The 21,066-nt window shown below is 50.6% G+C and overlaps 1 protein-coding gene across 5 annotated transcripts in view; it reads right to left on the bottom strand.

Annotated features, from left to right (window-relative positions):
* Positions 1-21,066, bottom strand: part of RASGEF1C (RasGEF domain family member 1C) — a 123,048-nt gene that overhangs the window by 16,094 nt on the left and 85,888 nt on the right. For 3 of the 5 annotated variants that reach the window (XM_086407856.1, XM_086407854.1, XM_086407855.1), the window contains 6 exons: positions 19,614-19,796; positions 19,322-19,444; positions 18,045-18,182; positions 10,985-11,185; positions 10,034-10,108; positions 1,083-1,172 (listed from right to left, as the gene is read on the bottom strand). In XM_086407856.1, coding sequence (XP_086263982.1) covers positions 1,083-1,172; positions 10,034-10,108; positions 10,985-11,185; positions 18,045-18,182; positions 19,322-19,444; positions 19,614-19,790 — 804 coding nt within the window. In that variant the 5' untranslated portion in view covers positions 19,791-19,796. Of the gene's footprint in view, positions 1-1,082; positions 1,173-9,450; positions 9,602-10,033; positions 10,109-10,313; positions 10,594-10,984; positions 11,186-18,044; positions 18,183-19,321; positions 19,445-19,613; positions 19,797-21,066 lie in introns of those variants that run through there. The other 2 variants (XM_086407858.1, XM_086407857.1) reach the window with 2 other exon arrangements.

The following is a 21,066-nucleotide window of genomic DNA, read 5'->3' as shown; positions in this document are numbered from 1 at the left end:
TTTGACTTCTTTGAGGACTCAGAACCAGACCATGTCCTTCTCTGGCTGAGTGATGCCCGGCTCTGGGGTGAGCTCGGTCCAGGTTTTGCTCAGGTAAAGCCCCATCTCTCTTGGCTCCCAGGCCAGGGATGCGAAGTCAGAAGAGGCAGGGCTCACGGAACCCCACAGTGTCCTCTCTAAGGAGATCGCCTGCCTCCCAGACGTGCGGCGTGGTCTTTACTGCTGCTGAGAAGTGTGTTGTGTTACTGGTGGAGCTGTGGCACCCTGAAGGAGCCCACCCTTCAGGGGGCTGCCACCTGAGGTCCTGCTGTGCTTTGGAGGGCAGCCGCCACAGCGATGGCGACAGTGAGCAAGCAAGGCGGACGAGCAGGCTCGACCACGGCAGGGTGTGGGCGTCCTGACGGCAGCCACTTGAGCCTCTCCCACTTTCTCGATTGCAGGCGTTGACCCCATAAACAAACCCCTTACTCTCCAAGCTCTGTCTGCTTCCAGAGAGCCCACCCCAGCACATATGCTCCCTCCAAACTGTCCCTGAGACAGGGGGCCCTGGGCTTCACCTCACAGTGGAGGAATGGACTGGGGAGAGGGCCCCGCTGCCGTGGAGGAGGCTCGGCAGGGTCTGGCTTGGCAGGGCTGAGATCCAGTGGCCAGCACGTCCAGCTCGGTGTTGCCGAATCTCCCTGCTTTCTGGGAGATGCCAGGGACCTGGACTTCAAAGGGTGATCTCCCACTTCTTAAAGTTGGATTATTTCTACCAAGTCCTGAGTGAGCCACACAGAATTCAGCTGCAGGCCAGGCCGCCCCAGGCACAGGTGGGAGAAGTGGATAGCCCACTCCCCTCTCCCTCAGTAAGCATCTCTCTGACTCCCTCTGGGACCGGCAGGTGGATTCATGCCAGGCTCTACTCAGGGGGAAATGTCTCTACAGGCAAAAGCCAGGTAACACCTGGTGTCCCAGAGGGTGCCCAGCCTGGCTCTGGGCTAGGAGACAGATGGGCTTATCATGGCCTTCTGGTTCCCCCCCAGGGGGACTCCTCTCCAGCCCCGGCCAACTTTGGCCATGCCAGCTCAGGGTCTACGCACCATGCAGATCTCCGTAGCCACGAGGTAGCACAGTCTGTTGAACCATTTCACGTAAGCTTCCAGGTTGTTAGTCTTGTCACTGAAACAAGGCTAGGAAAGACACAAGAACCACGCTCAGACTTTTTGTCTGTAACTTTTTGAACATGAATAACTTTTTAAAAGTCAGCCATCATCATTATAGACGATCTCAGAAACATCAAAACCTCAAAACCATCCACAAATATCAGTGATTTGACATATCCTTCTAGTTATATTTTCTATACACCTAAAGATGTAACTTAATGTATGTATATATTATATACCCCTACACACAGTTAATGCTCATTACTCATAAATTTCGTGTTTGCTTCCTAAAATTTCATTTCATTTGTAACCTCCAAATTCACACTCACATCAATTCTTGGTCATCTGTGGACATGCACAGAGCGGCAAGACGTTTGTCACCCAGCACGCCTGTGAGTTCCCAGCTGAGGTTGAGCTGATGCCCTGACTTCTGGTTTCGGCTTCTGTACTGTAAACAAGTGTCCTTTTTCTAATCTACTTAGTGTCATTTTTTGCATGTTCGTGATGTTTGTTGGTGATTTCACTGGTCAGAGTGGCCCCAAGCACAGAGATGGAACCCTCCAGCACAGCGCTGCCATGCTGCCTCACGTTCCTAAGCACACGGAGGCTGACATGTGTCCTAAGGAAGAAAATATGTGTCTGACAAGCTTCATTCAGACGTGCGTTGTTGTACTGTTGGCCATGAATTCAGTGTTACTGAATCAACAATATAAGGGCTCATTAAACAGAAACACACACAAATCAAGGTTATATATTGACTGGTTGATGAAAAGGCTGTGATGAGATGCTCGCAAAGAACCCAATCTTATATTTTCCTTAGGAGTAAGGACTCAGAATTTGCCAATTCAGTGTTCATGATGACTATAGGATATAAGGATGACAAATAATGAGGATCAGTCATATGTATGTACGTTTCTATCTATAACTATATATTTCCATATTTTCCCACATGAACGTTCTCATGTGCTATCAAATGTCCTTTAGAAACATAATTTAAAAAATGGAAACATAATTTTATAAATCCACTGTATAAGTGTATCACAATTTCAGAGAATCCAAAAGAAGCAAAGAAAGAAAAAAGAATAGGTAAAGAAGGCAAGGTACAACAGAAGACGGTAAAAACAAATCCACACAGATCAGAAATTACTCTATATGGATTTGTTTAGTCATTAATTAAAAAAAAAATCCAACCGCCTGTTATTTTCAAGAGCTACATCCCAAACACAGGGATATAAATAAAAATAGAAAAATACGCATGATAAATATCACATATCTATCTTAATATTAGACAAAATAGACTTTGCTGCTGCTAAGTCGCTTCAGTCGTGTCCGACTCTGTGCGACCCCATAGACGGCAGCCCACCAGGCTCCCCCGTCCCTGGGATTCTCCAGGCAAGAACACTGGAGTGGGTTGCCATTTCCTTCTCCAATGCATGAAAGTGAAAAGCGAAAGGGAAGTCGCTCAGTCGTGTCCGACTCTTCGTGACCCCATGGACTGCAGCCCACCAGGCTCCTCCATCCATGGGATTTTCCGGGCCAGAGTACTGGTGTGGGGTGCCATCCCCCAAAAAAGACTCTAAGACAAGAAGCATTGAAGAGTTTAAAGGGTAACTGTATAAAGATAACATTTTTGAGTTATTGAGAATATAGCATGAGTTTAAATTTGTCTGTACCTAATAGCATAGCTTCAAATTATGAAGGCAGAAATAATCCAAAAATGTAAATTCCTTATAAGGAGGAAATTAAGAACACCTATTCATTAAAAGACACAGTAATGAGAATGAAAGGCAAAGCAATCAACCAGGGGAAGAAAATTTGCAGTACATCTAACTGACAAGGGATAATTAACTAGTACATATTTTAAATACTCACACAAAACTCTTAAAAATCCTTAAGAAAAAAGACAAATCAGTAATAGAAAACTGCAGGAAAATTAGGGACAGGCATTTCATAGAAGAGAAAACAAGAAGGTCCAAAACACATGAAAAGATGCTCCATTTAACAGTCTGACAAAAATTTAAGTTTGACAACTTCAAGTGTCAATGAGGCGGTGGAGCAAGAATAACTCCCTGGTGGCAGTGTAAATGGATACAGCCTCACTAGGCATCGCCTGTGACTGACGCAGGGCAGGCAGTGGTTCCGTTCACAGGTATATCCTAGAGCAACATCTCAAAGCGTCGTCCCTGGGCTCCTGGGGGCCTCCAGGACCCTTTCAGGAGGTCCACGAGGGCAAACCTATCTTCGTATTCATAAAATATTCCTGCCTTTTCACTGTCTTAACATTTGCACTCCTACATAATAGAATGATGGGTAAAATTACTGCTTCCTTAGCCTGAACTGAGACAGAAGCCCCAAATGACCCCAAATGATACCATTGTGTTCTTCACTACTACATACTCACAGTAAAAGAAAAAAAGTGAGTGTGACTTAAGGATGTTCTTGAGAACATAAACTTCAGTTTTATTAAATCTCAACCCTTGAGTGTAGGTCTTTTTCATATTCTGTGTGACAGAATGGGAGTGCCGTCATCTGTTGGCATCCTTAGGTGAATGGGTCCACCACCCCTCCTGGATACCAAAATCTGAGGATGCTCAAGTTCCTTATGTAAAATGGCACAGTATTTGCACAAACTCATGCACATTCTCCTGTATACTTTAAATCACCTCTAGTTTACTTATAATACCCAATACAATCTAAAAACTATGTAAATAGGTGCCTGGTACACAGCAAATTCAAGTTTTGTTTTTTTAGAACTTTCTTGAATTTTAATTTTTTCTAATCACTAATTTTAATTAATTAATTAAATTAATTACTAATTTTAATTAATTAATTAACTAATTAATTTTTTCTAATTACTAATCTGAGAGTGGTGTGATCTGCGGTTGTAGAACCTGCAGGTGTGCAGGGAGGACTGTAGACGGGGGTGCTTCTGCTGTGCACACAGGTCTCATGCTGCTCTTGTGGAAGCGCACTGGTGCGCCTGATGTGAGCTGAACTTTACCCACGGAGCACCACTTTACCTGAAAAAAGACTGACCCATATGGTTACGCACATTTCAGTATTTGGCTGATGCTTCCTTTAAATCAATTAAAGTGATCCTGTAACTTCAAGGTAAACAATTGATAGTATTTGTTGCCAAGGATAAAATTCAAGTTTTCAAGAGAAAATTGGGAACCTAAAAAACATGTATCGCCTCTAGAGCCTGACAGGTTCCCAATACTTAAGAACTTTTTTGGATGATATTAGTAGTGAATATATACAATGAATATAATTTTAAAATATCATCTAATGAAATATGTCAACATTCAGAAGATCTGCTTGATTAGGTGAACCCATATTTTCCAAATGGCCAATATATGTCAAAATTGTACATGGGCAAAAAGATCCATTCAAGACGCGTGGTTTAGTTGCTCAGTCGTGTCCAACTCTTTGGCTCTTTGTAGCCTCAGCCTCCTCTGTCCATGGTATTTTCCAGGCAAGAATACTGAAGTGGGTTGCCATTTCAAGATGGACCAATGACTTTAATGTGATGGAGTTCAGATTCCAAACTACAAAATTATTTGAAAAGGCTGTAATATACTCCTTCTTTTTCCAACTACATATTTGTATGAGGAAGTTGGATTTTCAATCACAATAATGTTACGTCAAGAGATTGAATGCAAATTAAGAGAATTCAGCTGTCTTCTATTGCCAGTCATTAGAGAGAGGTTTTTCAAATAGCTATGAAAAGAAGAGAAGCAAAAGGCAAAGCAGATAAGGAAAGATATACCCATTTGAATGCAGAGTTCCAAAGAATAGCAAGGAGAGATAAGAAAGCCTTCCTCAGTGATCAATGCAAAGAAATAGAGGAAACCAATAGAATGGGAAAGACTAGAGATCTCTTCAAGAAAATTAGAGATACCAAGGGAACATTTCATGTAGAGATGGGCACAATAAAGGACAGAATTGGTATGGACCTAACAGAAGCAGAAGATATCAAGAAGAGGTGGCAAGAATACACAAAAGAACTGTACAACAAAGATCTTCATGACACAGATAATCATGATGGTGTGATTACTCACCTAGAGTCAGATATTCTGGAATGCGAAGTCAAGTGGGGCTTATGAAGCATCACTATGAACAAAGTTAGTGGAGGTGATGGAATTCCAGTTGAGCTATTTCAAAACCTAAAAGATGATGCTGTGAAAGTGCTACACTCAATATGCCAGCAAATTTGGAAAACTCAGCAGTGGCAACAGGACTGGAAAAGGTCAGTTTTCATTCCAATCCCAAAGAAAGGCAATGTCAAAGAATGCTCAAACTACCACACAATTGCACTTATCTCATATGCTAGCAATGGAGAAGGCAATGGCACCCCACTCCAGTACTCTTGCCTGGAAAATCCCAGGGATGGAAGAGCCTGGTAGGCTGCAGTCCTTGGGGTTGCTAAGAGTCAGACACGACTGAGCGACTTCACTTTAACTTTTCACTTTCATGCATTGGAGGAGGAAATGGCAACCCACTCCAGTGTTCTTGCCTGGAGAATCCCAGGGACGGCAGGGCCTGGTGGGCTGCCGTTTATGGGATCGCAGAGTCGGACACGACTGAAGTGACTTAGCAGCAGCAGCAGCAGCAGCACATGCTAGCAAAGTAATACTCAAAATTCTCCAAGCCAGGCTTCAACAGTACGTTAACTGTGAACTTCCAGATGTTCAAGCTGGCTTTAGAAAAGGCAGAAGAACCAGAGATCAAATTGCCAACATCCGCGGATCATTGAAAAAGCAAGAGTATTCTAGAAAAACATCTAATTCTGCTTTATTGACTATGCAAAAGCCTTTGACTGTGTGGATCACAACAAACTGGAAAATTCTTAAAGAGATGGGAATACCAGACCACCTGACCTGCCTCCTGAGAAATCTGTATCCAGGTCAGGAAGCAACAGTTAGAACTGGACATGGAACAACAGACTGGTTCCAAATAGGGAAAGGAATATATCAAGGCTGTATATTGTCACCCTGCTTATTTAACTTACAAGCAAAGTACATCATGAGAAATGCTGGACTGGATGAAGCACAAGCTGGAATCAAGATTGTCAGGAGAAATATCAATAACCTCAGCTATGCAGATAACACCACCTTTATGGCAGAAAGTGAAGGACTAAAGAGCCGCCTCTTGATGAAAATGAAAGAGGAGAGTGAAAAAGTTGGCTTAAAACTCAAAATTCGTAAAAGTAAGATCATGGCTCAGTCCCATCACTTCATGTCAAATAGACGGGAAAACAATGGATACAGTGACAGACTTTATTTTTTTGAGCTCCAAAATCACTGCAGATGGTGACTGCAGCCATGAAATTAAAAGACATTTGCTCCTTGGAAGAAAAGTTATGACCAACCTAGACAACATATTAAAAAGCAGAGACATTACTTTGCCAACAAAGGTCCATCTAGTCAAAACTATGGTTTTTCCAGTAGTCATATATGGATGTGAGAGTTGGACTATAAAGACAGCTGAGCACAGAAGAATCGATGCTTTTGAACTGTGGTGTTGGAGAAGACTCTTGAGAGTCCTTTGGACTGCAAGAAGATCCAACCAGTCCAACCAGTCCATCCTAAAGGAAATAAGTCCTGAATATTCATTGGAAGGACTAACGCTGAAGCTGAAGCTCCAATACTTTGGCCACCTGATGCGGAGAACTGACTTATTTGAAAAGACCCTGATGCTGGGAAAGATTGAAGGCAGGAGGAGAAGGGGATGACAGAGGGTGAGATGGTTGGATGGCATCACCAACTCAATGGACATGAGTTTGAGTAAACTAGGGGAGTTGGTGATGGACAGGGAGGCCTGGTGTGCTGCAGTCCATGGGGTCACAAAGAGTTGGACATGACTGAATGACTGAACTGAACTGAGAGAAATTTTTTAAAATACCGTAAGACAATATCACTCTTCTCATTAATTTTTTTGGAAAATAGAGTTATTTTTCATAAAATATGTAACTTATTAACATATAATAGATTATTATGATTTTGAATAAATATTTTTTAAAGTTATTGGCCTTACTGGGTAATACAATAAATGTTTAGTTGCTAAGTCATGTCCAACTCTTTGTGATCTCATGGGCTGTGACCCACCAGGCCCCTCTCTCCATGCGGCAAGAATACTGGAGTGGGTTGCCACTTCCTTCTCCAAGGGATCTTCTTGACCCAGGGATCAAACCCATGTCTCCTGTATTGACAGGCAGATTTTTTACCTCTGAGCCACAGGGAAGCCCATATAATAAATACAGGGAGCTGTTATGACAATAAGCTGCCTACATATGAACATGCAAGTTGTGAACTTTCAAAGATGTGAATGTGTGTTCCATCAACATCAGACATGAGTGAAGTGGCAGCTTGCCCTCCATCTCCTGTTGCTGTTGATCCTTCAGTTCTGCCGTCTCCCCCTCCTCTCCGTTCTCCAGTCACCCTTCCTTCCTAGTCACGTGACGCCAGCCCCTGTATGCCCGCTGTTATACTGTACTGTGATTTTCAAAGTACTGTACTGTAAGATTTAAAATGTTTTCTCTATTTTTGTGGGTTTTTTTTTAATGTATTATTTGTGTGAAAAGTATTACAAACCTATTACAGCACAGTACTATATAGCCAATTGTGTTAGCTGGCTATGTAGGCTAACTTTGCTGGACTTATGAACAAATGGGACTTACGAACGTGCTCTCAAAATGGAAGTCATTCATATGTAGGGAACTTTGTGTAATTAATCTACATAACCAAAAGTTCTTTGGGGTCCTCCATAATTTTTAAGACTGAAAGCTGTCCTCGGACTAAACGACTTGAGAACTGATGCTCTAGAAAAAAATGTACCCACATATGTAGGAAATGGATAAGAATGTTCATAGCAGCAATATCTATAATAGCTGAGAGGCTAGAACACAGAAGTTTTCATTTACAGTAGAGTGGGTAAACAATCATGATGTTTTTCACAATTAAATATAATACTTGGAAATGGCCCAAACCCCATACAAAACAAAACAGAAAAACAACCCCCTAAGAGCAGCAACGTCTCCTCCCCACTCCTGCTCCCAGGTCCATGATGAACTCCTCAGTGTGCCGGTGTTCCTACAGATTGTCCACACATACGTGCAAGCAGATGTGCATTACGCGTCCTCCTTTGTTACACAGGTGGTCACATGCTCTTTGTCACTGCTCTTCACTTTTTCATCTCTCAACAATGGATCTTTGGCAAACATTCCATTTTTGCTGCGTCCTGTGCTTAGTCACTCAGTTGTGTCCGACTCTTTGTGACCCCATGGACCGTAGCCCACCAGGCTCCTCTGTCCATGGGGATTGTCCAGGCCAGAATACTGGAGTGGGTTGCCATGCCCTCCCCCAGGGGATCTTCCCAACCCAGGAATTGAGCCCAGGTCTCCTTCATCACAGGCAGATTCTTTACCATCTCAGCCACCAGGGAGGCCCCAAAAAGTGTTAGCCATGTCCAGCTCTTTGCAACCCCATGGACTATAGCCTGCCAGGCTCCTCTGTCCATGTAATTGTTTAGGCAAGAAAACCGGAAAGTGAAAGAAAGTGAAGTCGCTCAGTCGTGTCCAACTCTTTGAGACCCCATGGACTGTAGCCTACCAGGCTCCTCTGTCCATGGGATTTTCCAGGCAATAGTACTGGAGTGGATTGCCATTTCCTTCTCCAGGGGATCTTCCCAACCCAGGGATCAAACCCGGGTCTGCCACATTGTAGACAGATGCTTAACTGTCTGAGCCACCAGGGAAGTTAAGAATACTGGAGTGGGTTGCTATTCCCATTTCCAGGGCATCTTCCTAATGCAGGGACTGAACCCAGATCTCCTGCATTGCCGGCAGATTCTCTACCATCTGAGCCACCAAATATGCCATGCAAATGTCCTTCATTCCATTCTTACAGAAGCTCTTATTCTAATAGTTGCATAGCCTTCTATGTATGGATGTATTACGATATTTAATCGAGTCCCTGTGGATGGTATGATAGTTTGCTTCCAGTCTTTGGCCATAAAACACAGAAAAATATCCCAGATATCTTTGTGTGTACATCTTTGTGTATACACGTGTGTGTGTATACCTGTAGGATAAATTGTTAGGTGTGAAAAGGTGGGGTCCAGAGTGTACATTTCAAGTGTTGATTCTATTGCCATGCTGCTCTCCAAAGTGGCTGTGCCAATTTCACCCCCTACCAGCTGTTTGTGAGACTGTCCCTTTCCCTAGACACACACACACACACACACACACACACACACACACACTGTTTAGTCTCTGCTTATCCTGGAGGTGAAATGCAATTGTACATTTAGTTTGCACATCTTTTATTAGGTGCCAGGGAAGAAGACAAAATATTTCCAGTTCTGCTTCAGATTTAACTCCTTGATAAACACCAAGTAGACTGATGGATTGGCTCTCAGAGAGAGGGGCAGGCTCTGAAATTCGGTGTGTAATCTGCCTTCAGAGGGAAGAGCATGTGCCCTGAACTTCTTGGACAGCATGCATTGGCCTGCGTTCCGCAAGTGGCCACTAGAGGGAATCGGCGCCCACCACAACACACCAGGAGGGCATACGGGGTCTTCTAGTGGCCTGGGTGTGAGCCTCCACCCTCTGACCCACCCAGGGCTTAGGATCATGGAGTGCCCCCGACCCTTGCTGGGTGGCTGACCCCGTCAGGCTGGTCCGGCCCTCCCAGGCTTCCCTGGGACTCAGGGCTGCTGGGATGTGCCCGCCTTAGGCTAGGGGCATGGGTGGAATGGGCACGTCCCCGCCAAGCCCATCTGCTCTGTTCCAGATCCCTCTGGAGCTGGCTAGCTGGTGCTCTGGGAATCCCGCAGAGGGACTCGTGGGTAGGGTCCCTGCCTGGACACACCGTCCACGGGCCTTCTACCTTTGTGCTGGCCAGAGGGTCCTTGTTCACAAAAGCCTGGACAAACTCCTCAGGTCCGATGTGCCGCAGCTGTTCCTGCAGCAGAGAGATAACAGGAGTCAGGAAAAGGAGAAAGGGATGTCCACTGGGCGCCCGGCATGGGCCCACCGCCCTTCTCACGGGGGGCCCCACAGCCCTGTTCCGGGTTGTCACAGAGCTCAGCACCATCCTGAGGATGTCAGCCCCTCCCTTCCTCTGCCCAGGGGCTGCTGCTTTTCACGGAGGCCGGGTCAGCGTCTCCACAGGGAGTGCTTCTCCTCAAAACTGGGTCATCGCAATGACCTGCTCCCTTCCGGGTAGGCCTGGGGGCTAAGATCACGGGATCTGGGTCAGAAACGAATGCTGGCTCTGTTCCTCCTGCTGTGTGACTTGTGGCAAATCACTTAAACTAAACCTCTGGGCTTTAGCTTCATTTGTGAAAAGAGAATAATAACAACACCTACCTGGCCGGGTGGTGTAGATGAAATGAGACAGTGAATGTAAGTCTTGACCATAAAGGCTGTTTGCACTTCTCTGTAAAGCTGGGGTGGGTGCAGTGGCTGTGTGAGTCCTGGATGGGGGAAACTGAGACCTGGGTTGGGAAGGTGCTAGGTGTGGGGCTGATTACACATCCGGTGGTGTCAGAACCAGGATCTGAACCTCGGTCCTCTGTCTGAGGCCTGGCTCAGACAGGCCAGAGGTCAAAGTTAGGCAAGGTTGGTACCTGCAGGCCTTCTATTCCTCGCCCCAGGCATAGGGAGAGACTGCTCCAGAGACAGGGCCCTCTGCAGATGCCAGGGTGGCCCTGAAGGGATGGGCTCAGACCCCGGGTTAGGCTGAGATGAGGTGTGGGACCAGATGGGGGAGGGGTGGCTGGCTACGCTCAGTATTCCAGGCTCTGGTCTGGATGGAGGGTGGCACAGGCCTGCTCACCAGCTCCACGTGCGTCAGCTGCTGAGCCAGCATGTAGGGGTCACTGCAGATGCCAAGGAGCTCCCTGTGGATGGAGGCTGGAGGCTTGGTCCTATAGGAGATGGGCTTGTCGGTGCCCAGCAGGCTTTCTGGTCCCTGGCCCAGAGCTGTCAGCTTCTGGTGCAGAGCCTGCAGGAGCTGATGCATCCTCTTTCTGTACGCCTGGAGTGGGGTAGAGATGGTGCTCAGGCCGGGAAACCTGCCTTCACATAGCAATGTCTAAGACAGGAAGGCTTCCCAGCTGACATGGATGGGCTACTCCTAGGTGTACCTACTTGTACCAGGACCCAACTCAGGACAGGCTGGGGTTGGGGCTCACAGGCAAGGCTGGCTGGGGCAAAGGCTGCAGGATTGCCAGTGGAAGCCGAGTACAGCACACCTCAGGGAGGATGACTGGGGTGCAAAGCTGCCCGAGTTGTCTAGGTGGGGCGGGCACTGCCAGGGAGTGGAGGAAGGGAGGCCCTTCCCTGGATGCTAGCCTTTTGCTTGGCTTTAATAGGTGTCCCTGCCTGTCTCCCAGCCTAGCTTAGAGAGGCCTTCCTTGCCCAGCCTTGCTGTCCATCCCCTGCCCCGGGCACTCTTCTCCAGCTCACCCCACGTGACTTCCTTGTGGGGACCACTGCAGGAGATGACTGCGGTTGTTTACAGCTCTGCAGTGATAGCTCGGAGAGCAGGGAATCTGAGTTGACCTGTGTTACAGCTCTGGGCATGCAGTGGACACTTGATAACCATTTACTGTAGCAACAGGGCCCCTCACCATGCAGCTCAGATGCCCTGGGCTTGGTGCAGGGACCACCCTCCCACCCCACAGTGAAACTAATTATTGCCCCTCAGAGACCCCTATTTCCAAGGAAGGTACATCAGACTAGTTGGGTTTATGGAGCAAGATGTCTTCACCTTCCCAAAGGGCTGTCAATAACTCATGGAACTGGCCCCCCCCCCAGTTTGTCAGCAAATGGCCTCCCCAGAGATGGATTCAACCCCCTCGAGCCGGGAGCTGGCCTGGGATCAGCAGTGGGCATCTGGGGTCTGGACTCCTGGCAGCAAAAAGGTGTCAGGCAGGCAGGTGGGGTTTCCAGTGGGGTTTCCAGTGGGGCCTGGTCCCAGATGCCTCAGGAGAAGATGGTGACTAGTCAGCACTGCCAGGTAATTTCTAATAGGAAAAAGGCATGTTCTTCATACACACGATCCCAGAGGCATTTTGCAGGTGGGCAACAGGGTGCAGGGCTTGCCTGGGGACCTCAGTAGTTCCTTACGTCTCTGATGGGGCTCGGAGCAGCACTGAGGACCACCCCTGTTGGAGGTGGTGTCCCCACACTTTATGAAAGTGCTTCTCTGTGGAGTGGCCAGGACAGCTTTGGAAGAGCCCTTGGGACACAGGGAGCCTGATCCTGAACCCAAACCCTAACGCTGACCCTGACTCCCAGAGTCATGAGGGACAGACCAAGAAGGCAGCCAATGTGTGGGTGAGCTGAGGTCTGACTTCCCTTTGTTGTCGGTGGGAGGAACACCCCCCTCTCAGCTTGAAAGTGCAAGTTGCTCAGTCGTGTTACTGTTTGTAACCCCACGGACTATACAGACCATGGGATTCTCCAGGCCAGAATACTGGAGTGGGTAGCCGTTCCCTCCTCCAGGGGATCTTCCCAACCGAGGGATCAAAGCCAGGTCTCCTGCATTGCAGGCAGATTCTTTACCAGCTGAGCCACAAGGGAAGCCCAAGAACTGGAGTGGGTAGCCTATCCCTTCTCCAGGGGATCTTCCCAACCCAGGAATTGTACTGGGGTCTCCTACATTGCAGGCGGATTCTTTACCAACTGAGCTGTCAGGGCTGTATCCCAAAGTATGCTTACCATACATGCTGCCTCCCAGGTTTTCATCTGAGTGCTAGGAAGACAGCAAGTCAGGTCCAGCCAGAGTCAGCCCCAGTGACACATCGGTTAGCAATGAGCCCCTACACCTCCACCCGCCCCTCATGTCTCTCTGCTACTCAGTCTGGAGGGGGCTATCCTGGCTGTCGAGTTCCTGCATCTCCCACTCAGCCCTCCACCACCCCACCTGACTCCACTCTCATCACCAGGCTAATTCTCGCTGTCACCGAGGACCTCCTGTCATGAGAGCCAGGGGGTCGTTTCTCAGGCAGCGTCTGCCTCAGCTCTCCAGCTCTCCTGCCCTGGGCTGTCTGTGGGCTTGCTGGTCTGCCCTGTGGCTGCATGCCGGGTTCCTCCTGCCTCATCTCCTCCTCTCTTGATCATCCTCTGTGCTTCACTCCTGGGTTTTCTGGTTCACCTCCAGCATGTCGTTTAGTGTGGGCAGTGTGTGGCAGTGTTCTCCTCTGATCTCCAGAGCCACGTGGGCAAGGACACCCAGACCAGACACATGCCATCAGAAGTCACGCTGCCTTCCGCAGGGCTGCCCGCTCCGCCTGCTGCCTGTCTCAGGCTCCCGGCTTGGAGCCATCCTCAAACCACCTTTTCCCTCAGGCCGCTCCAGACCATCAGCAGCCCTCTTGATTTTGCTTGCTTCCATTCCCGTGTTTTCCACCACAGTGTATGTGGTCTAGGCCACGGTCGTTTCCCTGGTGGCTGCAGTTGCAGCCACCTCAGTGGGCCCCGTGCATTCCCGCCAGCCTCTATCCACTCCACCCTGCCACAAGAGCGTTCTGTTCCAAACATACATCTAACCACTGCACCCTCCTTCCCTAAATTGTTGCAAAGACAAAAGCCCGGCATGGCTCAGGGGTCCTGAGGTCAGCTCTGGCCGTGCTTAGTGGCCTCCATGTAGCCCTTGCTCCTCTTCTCCATGCTCCAGACACAGGCCACCCGCCCACCCCTCTGACCCGCTGTCTCTCCTGCCCCACAGCCAAGGCAGGACCTGTAGCCTTCTTCCTCTGACCTCCATTCCCTTCCTTCACAGTCCTTGCCCAAGCCTCTCACTGGAGTACCAGCTCCATGAAGGCCATGCTGCGTCTCTCTTTGCTGGTGCCCAGAATGAACAGGAGGGACCCACACACATTAGCCGATTGGACAAACCTGGCCTCCACCTGCTTGTCCTCAGTCAGCCTCTCCAAGGCAGACTGCAGAGCCTACTGAAGTCAGGGATGAAGTGCGTCCGTGGCTATAGTTTGATAGAGCCGCGCACTGCCCCTATTTTTAAAAATATACAAACGATGTAGAAGGCCTTGTTTCTATAGAACCCATATCCACTCCAAATTGCCACTGACTGTGTGCTAATTCATTTAAAAATTTTCTAGTGGTGTTAACCTCAAGCTTATCTGTTGGGTTTTTTTTTTTTGGTGAATCTGAATGTAGGGAGGGTATTTGACCTTCTCTTTGACCTTGTCTTGTTTGCTCAGTGATCTCCACACCTTGTGGACGCAGGCTGCATGATCTTGGTGAATGCAGGCAGGCCTGGGGACCTACCCCCGAGAAAGCCCAGGTGTTCCTTGTCACCGTCCGGGCCTACCTCTGGAGCGCCGGCCGGCCCTGCCGCCTCAGCTCCCTCAGTGGCTGAGGACAGGGGCCGGACTCTTTTCTTTGTTGTTCTCAGTTCTCACAGTGCCGCCTGCTGCGTGCAGAGCCGGCTATCAGCGTGGAGGTCGCTGTTGCTGGGCGGCTTGGGTGAGGGGTAGTGCTCTCCAGGTACTTCCAAGTTCTCCTGGACCCAGCGTTTTGTGATTAGGGTCGGTTCCCATCCAGACAAGAAAAGACCCTTGTTTTCTAAAGTTCCTGAAAGCTCCCTTCTGAGCGAGCCCGTGGCCGATGTCCAGCAGCACAGGCAGGAGCTCTGCACACATCGCCAGCTTGTTCTCTAAGTCAGCAGCCGCCACCCGTGGCCCCGGGGAGCCGGCAGACAGCCGTATGAGTCGGAGAGCAAGGCTGGTGGCCAAGAGGGCTGCCCGTCCAGTCTCCTGAGGGGCCAGTGCGTGTGGCCAGGGGACTGCAGTTCCCTGCCCTGTCTCTCTCAGCAGGTCTCTGACCCTCTAGGCCTCCCTGGGCCCCCCCCTCATCTCTTTCAGCTTCGGCATCACGAAAAGGTGAAACTGCCGGGTTTCTTGAGGTGAAACGGCTGAGCCCAACCTCTAGGGGGGGCACGGGAGCCACCGTCTAAGGCAGGGTCTCCTGCCCAGCAGAGGGGGACCCAAAGACGGAGCAGCTCAGACTCCACAGGCACGGACAGGGCCTCCTCGGAGCCCATCCAGCCCCTTGTTCCCGGCTACTGAGAGGTGGTGGGGAGCACAGGGGGAACGTGAGGCTTCCAGGAGACGGCAGGGAGTCAGGCGGAAAGAGAAAGGCGTCCCCTTTCACAGCCACTTTGACGGGGAAGCCCCGCTCCCCACTGGCCTGCCCTACCTCCTTCACATTCCTGAACAGCGCTGTTTTCCTCACCGTCCTGCGACGGAGGGATTATCATCTTCCCTATTACAGAAAATAATTTCGGGGCCAGAGAGGAAACACTCGTGCTTTCCCCACTGTTTGTGCTCTACACTTCATATCATTTGAACCTATCATCTCTGTGTAAGAAATCTTTTACAAGATGATTCCGAAATGTTTTTGGAGCAAAATATATAATGTCTATGATTTAAAAAAAAAAAACATTTGGAGGGAGGGGGAAGTGTGTGAAAGGAGAGAAGAAACGAGTTCGGCCAGATGTTGATAACTGATGAATCTAGGCGATGAGCACACGGGACTTCATGGTTACTACTATCTATATTTGTATATTGGAGAAGGAAATGGCAACCCTCTCCAGTATTCTTGCCTGGAGAACCCCGCGGACGGAGAAGCCTGGTGGGCTATGTGTGAAAAGTTCTGTAACAAAGTTTCATAAAAGTTAAAAATAATCCCCATGTGCCTGGGTTTTGGAAAGAACTTGTTCCTCATCAGAGCTTACGTTTACCAAGTGCTGAAATACAAGCACAGGTGACTGCAGGGACTCTGCCTCAGACCTGTGTGGTGGGAACAGTTATAATCTCCATTTGACTGATGAGGAAACTAATTTGGAGAGGGGAAGCACCTCGCCCAAAGTCACACAGCTGTGGGCTCAGAAGGTCTGACCCTGACCTCAGGTTCTGAGTCCCGTGGGTCCTGACTTACCAGTTTGGTTCAGAGCTCACCAACTCCTTTCTCAGCTGAGACTTTGCCTGTGCTGGGAAGGGAGCAGACTGCAGGCTGCTTGAAGCATCAGGAAAGGGAAGCAACGTCTACTGCACATCCCCTGGGAGCAAGTGCTTTCTGGAGAGGGGCAATGTGGGACTCACAAGGACAGATGGGGCATCCCTGGCCGATGCCTGGCTGGGTGGCATGAGGACTAGGGAATCTCAGCTCTGGTTTACATCACTTAGCTTACCTAACTGTATGGGAAGGAAATTCCCTAAATGAGTTACTTCAGCTCTGAAAATCCACACCTGGTGGATGACTGCTTTCGACAGCCCATTCACAGGTCTTGGCTGTGTCTTATTTTCATCCACTCGGTGGTTAGAACAGATTTCCCAGAAGATTCTTGAGGGTGTAGTGAGGAGGCGCTGCTTCTCAAAGAAACAAGCCCAGGACTTGCACCTGTCCCAAAGCCCTGTGGCCAGAATGTCAGGGTCTGCCTCTGAAATGGCTCTGCCAATGGAGAGGCAGGCCTGACAAGGGCAGATAATCCATCTTGTCAATGGCTTAGACTTCACACTGCTTGAAGGCCTACTGTCGGGGGGAGGGGGTGGAGATAAAGCAGAGGACTGGGCTCTCATCCCCCTACAAACCCTCTACTCCATCCATCCATCCATCCATCTACCGTCTCTGTATCCATCTATTTTCCGTCCATCTGTGATGCCCACCTCCCCTTTTATAAAGTCACCCACAGATCCATCAATTCATTTATCTACCCTTCCTCCGTCCATTCCAACATTTGTCCTCATCCATCTACCCACTCATCCATCCATCCACCCACCCACCCACCTTCCCATCCATGTTCTCACCCACCCATCCACACCCACACACACAGGCATCCACCTATCCATTCACCCACCCTCCCATCCATCTGTTCATCCATCTACCCACTCCCTAGTTATCATTTCTGCCTTTCTCCTTCACGTCTTTCCATCAGTCTTCCACAGCCACTTATCCTATTAATCTCCCTGCCTACCCAACTGCCCAAACATCTCTCTTCCTGCCTCCACTCACCCAAAGTAGCCAACTATGTAGCAAACCACTCAGCATTTCCCCTTCCTGCCTCCTTCTCCTAATCCATCCAGTCATGGAGCCTTCCCTGAACGTTTCCTGCTGCACCTAAGCCAAGTGTCATAATCAATCCCCAGATGGATCAAGGCATGCAGAGGAGAAGATGACCTTCATCTCATCAAGCTCTCAGAACAACTCACTCGCCTGCTCTGTCTCTGAATCAGCCCCAGGGCAGGGCCTCCCTTCATTAGGCCTTGGACTTCTCAGCTTCCTGTTGCTCAGCCTGCCTTAGCAGTTTCCCTTGGCTCCTGTGGCTCTGGGTTCAGACCCACTGTGGGGCTATCAGCTTGCCACATTCGGTGTCCTCCCAAGACAAGCGACATGCACTCCCCTCTGTGCTGTCACCCCAGTCCTGGGAGGTAGGGAGTTTTGTTCCTCTTTCACCTTTAAGTGCCTTCCCCAGAGTAATGGAGCTGGGAGAACAGGGCAAGGTGTGGTGTGCAGAGGCACCTGATGCCCAGTATACAGGCTGCCTCCCAAGCTACTGGGGAAGAGGCTTCTGCCAAGCCAGCCTGCTGGGTCACTGATCTGACCAGGCAGCTGTGAGAGCCCTTCGCTTGCCATCTGATGAGACCAGGTTAGGAGAGAGCTCAAGAGCCCAGGTCTAGACCTAGAAGCCTGATTTCCTTGCCAGCTCGGCCAGTGCCCGATTCTCTGATGGGGCAGGAAGGGGCTGATTTCAGAGGGGCCCCAGGGTGCGGGTGAGGAGATGAGGGCCCAGAGGCCAGCCTGGGAACAGGCTCAGGGCCCAGGCGTGAGGGTGGAGACAGGTTGAAAGGACTCTGGCCTGGCTCACCCACCTCGTCACAGGGGGCGATGCGGCCCACCACGTCCTTCAGGTGACCGATGGTTGACTCCTCCTGGAAGTCCCGCGGAAACGTCTCTGTCCACTCGGCCAACAGCTGGAGCAGTTTGGGGCCAAACTTCCGGACCCGGGCCTGCAAGGCAAGCCAAGGGTCGTCTGCATTTGGTGAGGGCTGCTTGGGAGGTGGGGGGGTCACAGTGGCCGCTGCCTCAGCCCCTCACTGTGCAAGTGGGCTGCCCGAGGGCAGCAGCGATGGCTGGGGGCAGGTGGGCCTCTCCTTCCTCTGTCCCAGGAGACAGATGGGCATGGGGGCTGACCACGGAGAGCGGAGGGGGCAGATGCATGTGTGGAATGGGGGTCACCTCTTACTCATAACCGCCAGTCCTCCTATCTCCCTTTCTGTGGTGACAGCATCTTAGTTTGCCTGTGGGGTGCCCCCTCTTCTTCATTTCCAGCTGGCCCTACCCCAGGGCTTCAGGAACATCCCCAGATCAGTGCTGGCCAGTCAGGGCATGGCGTTGGCCCACAGAGGGGCATGACACCTAAGCTAAGCCAATGAGATCAGGACCTTTATCGGAATCCTCTTTCCATAGGATTGGGAAGGGTAGACCAGGACCCCGGACCACGGAGGCCACCTGTCACCAGGCAGAGAACTTGCCTTAGCAAGAGAGAGGCTGGCCCAGAGGAAAACAAAGCAAGGGGTCTTAGGGAGAAAGACCACTGATGTTTGAGGCCCTGGAGCCAGCAGTAGCTCAAGACTGCAGTTATGTGAGCCAGTGAAGTCCCTTGGCCTTAGGTCAGTTGAAATCAGGTTTCTGTCACTGGACAGTGGAACCCTACTGACTCATGTATAAACAGACAGTCGCAGCCCATGGGATACAGCGAGGGACAGAGGAAAGGATGTGGGGCGCTGAGGGAAGGCTGAGCCATCAGCGGACCAGCAGAAGAAGAAAGGATCGAACAGAAGATGCGGGGGGCAGGCAGCGCAGCAGGCACTGCAGGACCACCCCCGGCCACAGCTGGGGGTCTCCTCGTGATCCTCTGGGGGCCCAGGTCTGGGCTGTGTGAGCCCAGGGGCTCCCCTAAGACCCTGGAAAACAGCACTGGGGTTAAAGACTCTGACTCTGCCCTTCTGGCTCTGGGCTTCAGACAAGTCAGAACCCCCTGGCAGGTGAATAGGGGCAATCTCTGCCTATCCAAGATATTGATTCACAGGGCATGTCAGGGGAGAGCAGCACACTCGGAGGCCCGCTACCCTGCCCTGCCTCTCACCTTGTCCAGCACTGGCTTGTCCAGCTGCTGCTGCTCAATGCACATGTGGCAGACCCGGGCCAGGAGCTCCTGGGGCTCGATGAAGAGGCGCGAGCTCAGCAGGAAGGTGAAGATGTAGGCTTTCTGGGGGGATACAGGAGAAAGGCAGCACGTGATCACAAGGCCCGGGAGGTTGTGCCTCCCAGCCCCTGCTCCCCCAGGCCCAGCCAGCCCCAGCTCTGCTGTCTACCCCGGACATGGTGGGACAGAGCCCATTTTGCTACCCCTCCTCCCCACTGGGTGGAACACCCACCTCAGGGTAGTAGTCAGCGGTGGGCACCAGGTGCTGGATCAGGGTGTCCAGGGAGGCTGAGGACGGAGCTCCACCCAGGAGGAGCTGCCCAGCCTGCTCGCCGTCCGTGGGCTCGGTGTGGGGTGGGCCGAGGCTGCCCGGGGTGACCATGTCGGATGCACTGAGTGTCTGGGGCATGCCCACCTGCAATGGCAAGGTGGCAGTTGGATCTGCTGGTCCCCCAGGATCCCTGGTTGGGCAGGCCCTGCCTCCCATAGGCACATCTGTGCCACTTGAGCCCAGTGATCACTTCCTGGGAGGTCTGCCAGGGATGGCAGCTCCCCAAGCCACTGCCTCCCCCAGGAGCCATCTCTGTTTGATTATCAGTCCTGGCCATTTAGGGACTGACTGCTTCCAGTGTCGAGTCTTACAGGGAAGGTTCGTTTTGACCAGGCTTAGACAATCAGCATATTTGCCGTGCTGTTGGCCACAAGAATGAATCAGATGTGAACATGATCCTAACTAGAGGGTTCAGATGCAATCCTAGAACTTGTGTGGCACTTGAAAGCTCTTTCCCCTAGGTCCCTGAGCTGATGCAATGGCACTGTTGGGACCATTTTGTCCCTCAAGGAGCCAGGAAAGCACGTTCCTGAGTTCCGTGGCTGAGGCCTGGATCCTGCAGTGCCTGAAGCTGCTCTGTGGACTGCTCCATAACATGAGTTGTTTGAGCTTCTCTCAGGTGCAGCCTCCACAGCTTGGCCTTCCAGGTCTTTGCGATGAGAACCCACTGACTTGTCCAGCTGTCTTCCCCTGCAGGAAGGCTTTCCCATCATTTTCAATCCTCCATTCCCTCTGGCCATGGCTGAAAGCTTCCCTGCAGCGACCCTGTCAAGGCTGGGCCTGCCTTCTGGTGGAATCAGAAGCCTCTCCTTGTCAGCACTGCGGAGTGCTTGGGGTGCAGCCAGCACCTGGTGCAAAGAAAAGTCTCCAGCCAGACCTCCTTCAGGTGGGGCCAGAACAGGCATGTCTTCTGATCCAGTAGGTCAAGGGCCCGGCCTGCAGCAGGGGCCCACCCATGAGAGTGCAGTGGACAGCGCTTCCTCTCTCAGGCTCTACATATATCCCTGTTGACCAGTCTTCCTGAATGAAGCCTTTGGGGCAGGTGTGGCAACAAGTCCTGGCCAAGCCTGTGACTGATTAACCATCCCCCATGTGACATTCAAGTTTCCTCCACAGTCTTAACTGTGGAGTCCTGCAGGCTCACTCCAGGGGCCTTCCAGGGATTCATCTCCCCATCACCCTGCTCACCTTACCCCACATACCCCCCTGGCAGACCCTGGCCCCAACCTGTTTCTGAATTCTGTCCTCTGGGTGACCTGGCCCTGAAAGTAGATACAGGACTTGGAGAGTCCAAGCTGAGGTTGGGTACCAGAAGGAGCCCCACAGAGGGATGTCCTAAGGGCACATGGTATGG

Source organism: Bos grunniens, chromosome 7, assembly GCF_055505025.1.
Source record: "Bos grunniens cultivar Pamir isolate PY7600 chromosome 7, Bosgru_T2T1.0, whole genome shotgun sequence".
Taxonomy (NCBI): Eukaryota; Metazoa; Chordata; class Mammalia; order Artiodactyla; family Bovidae; genus Bos; species Bos grunniens.
This window is presented reverse-complemented; position numbering and strand designations above follow the sequence as displayed.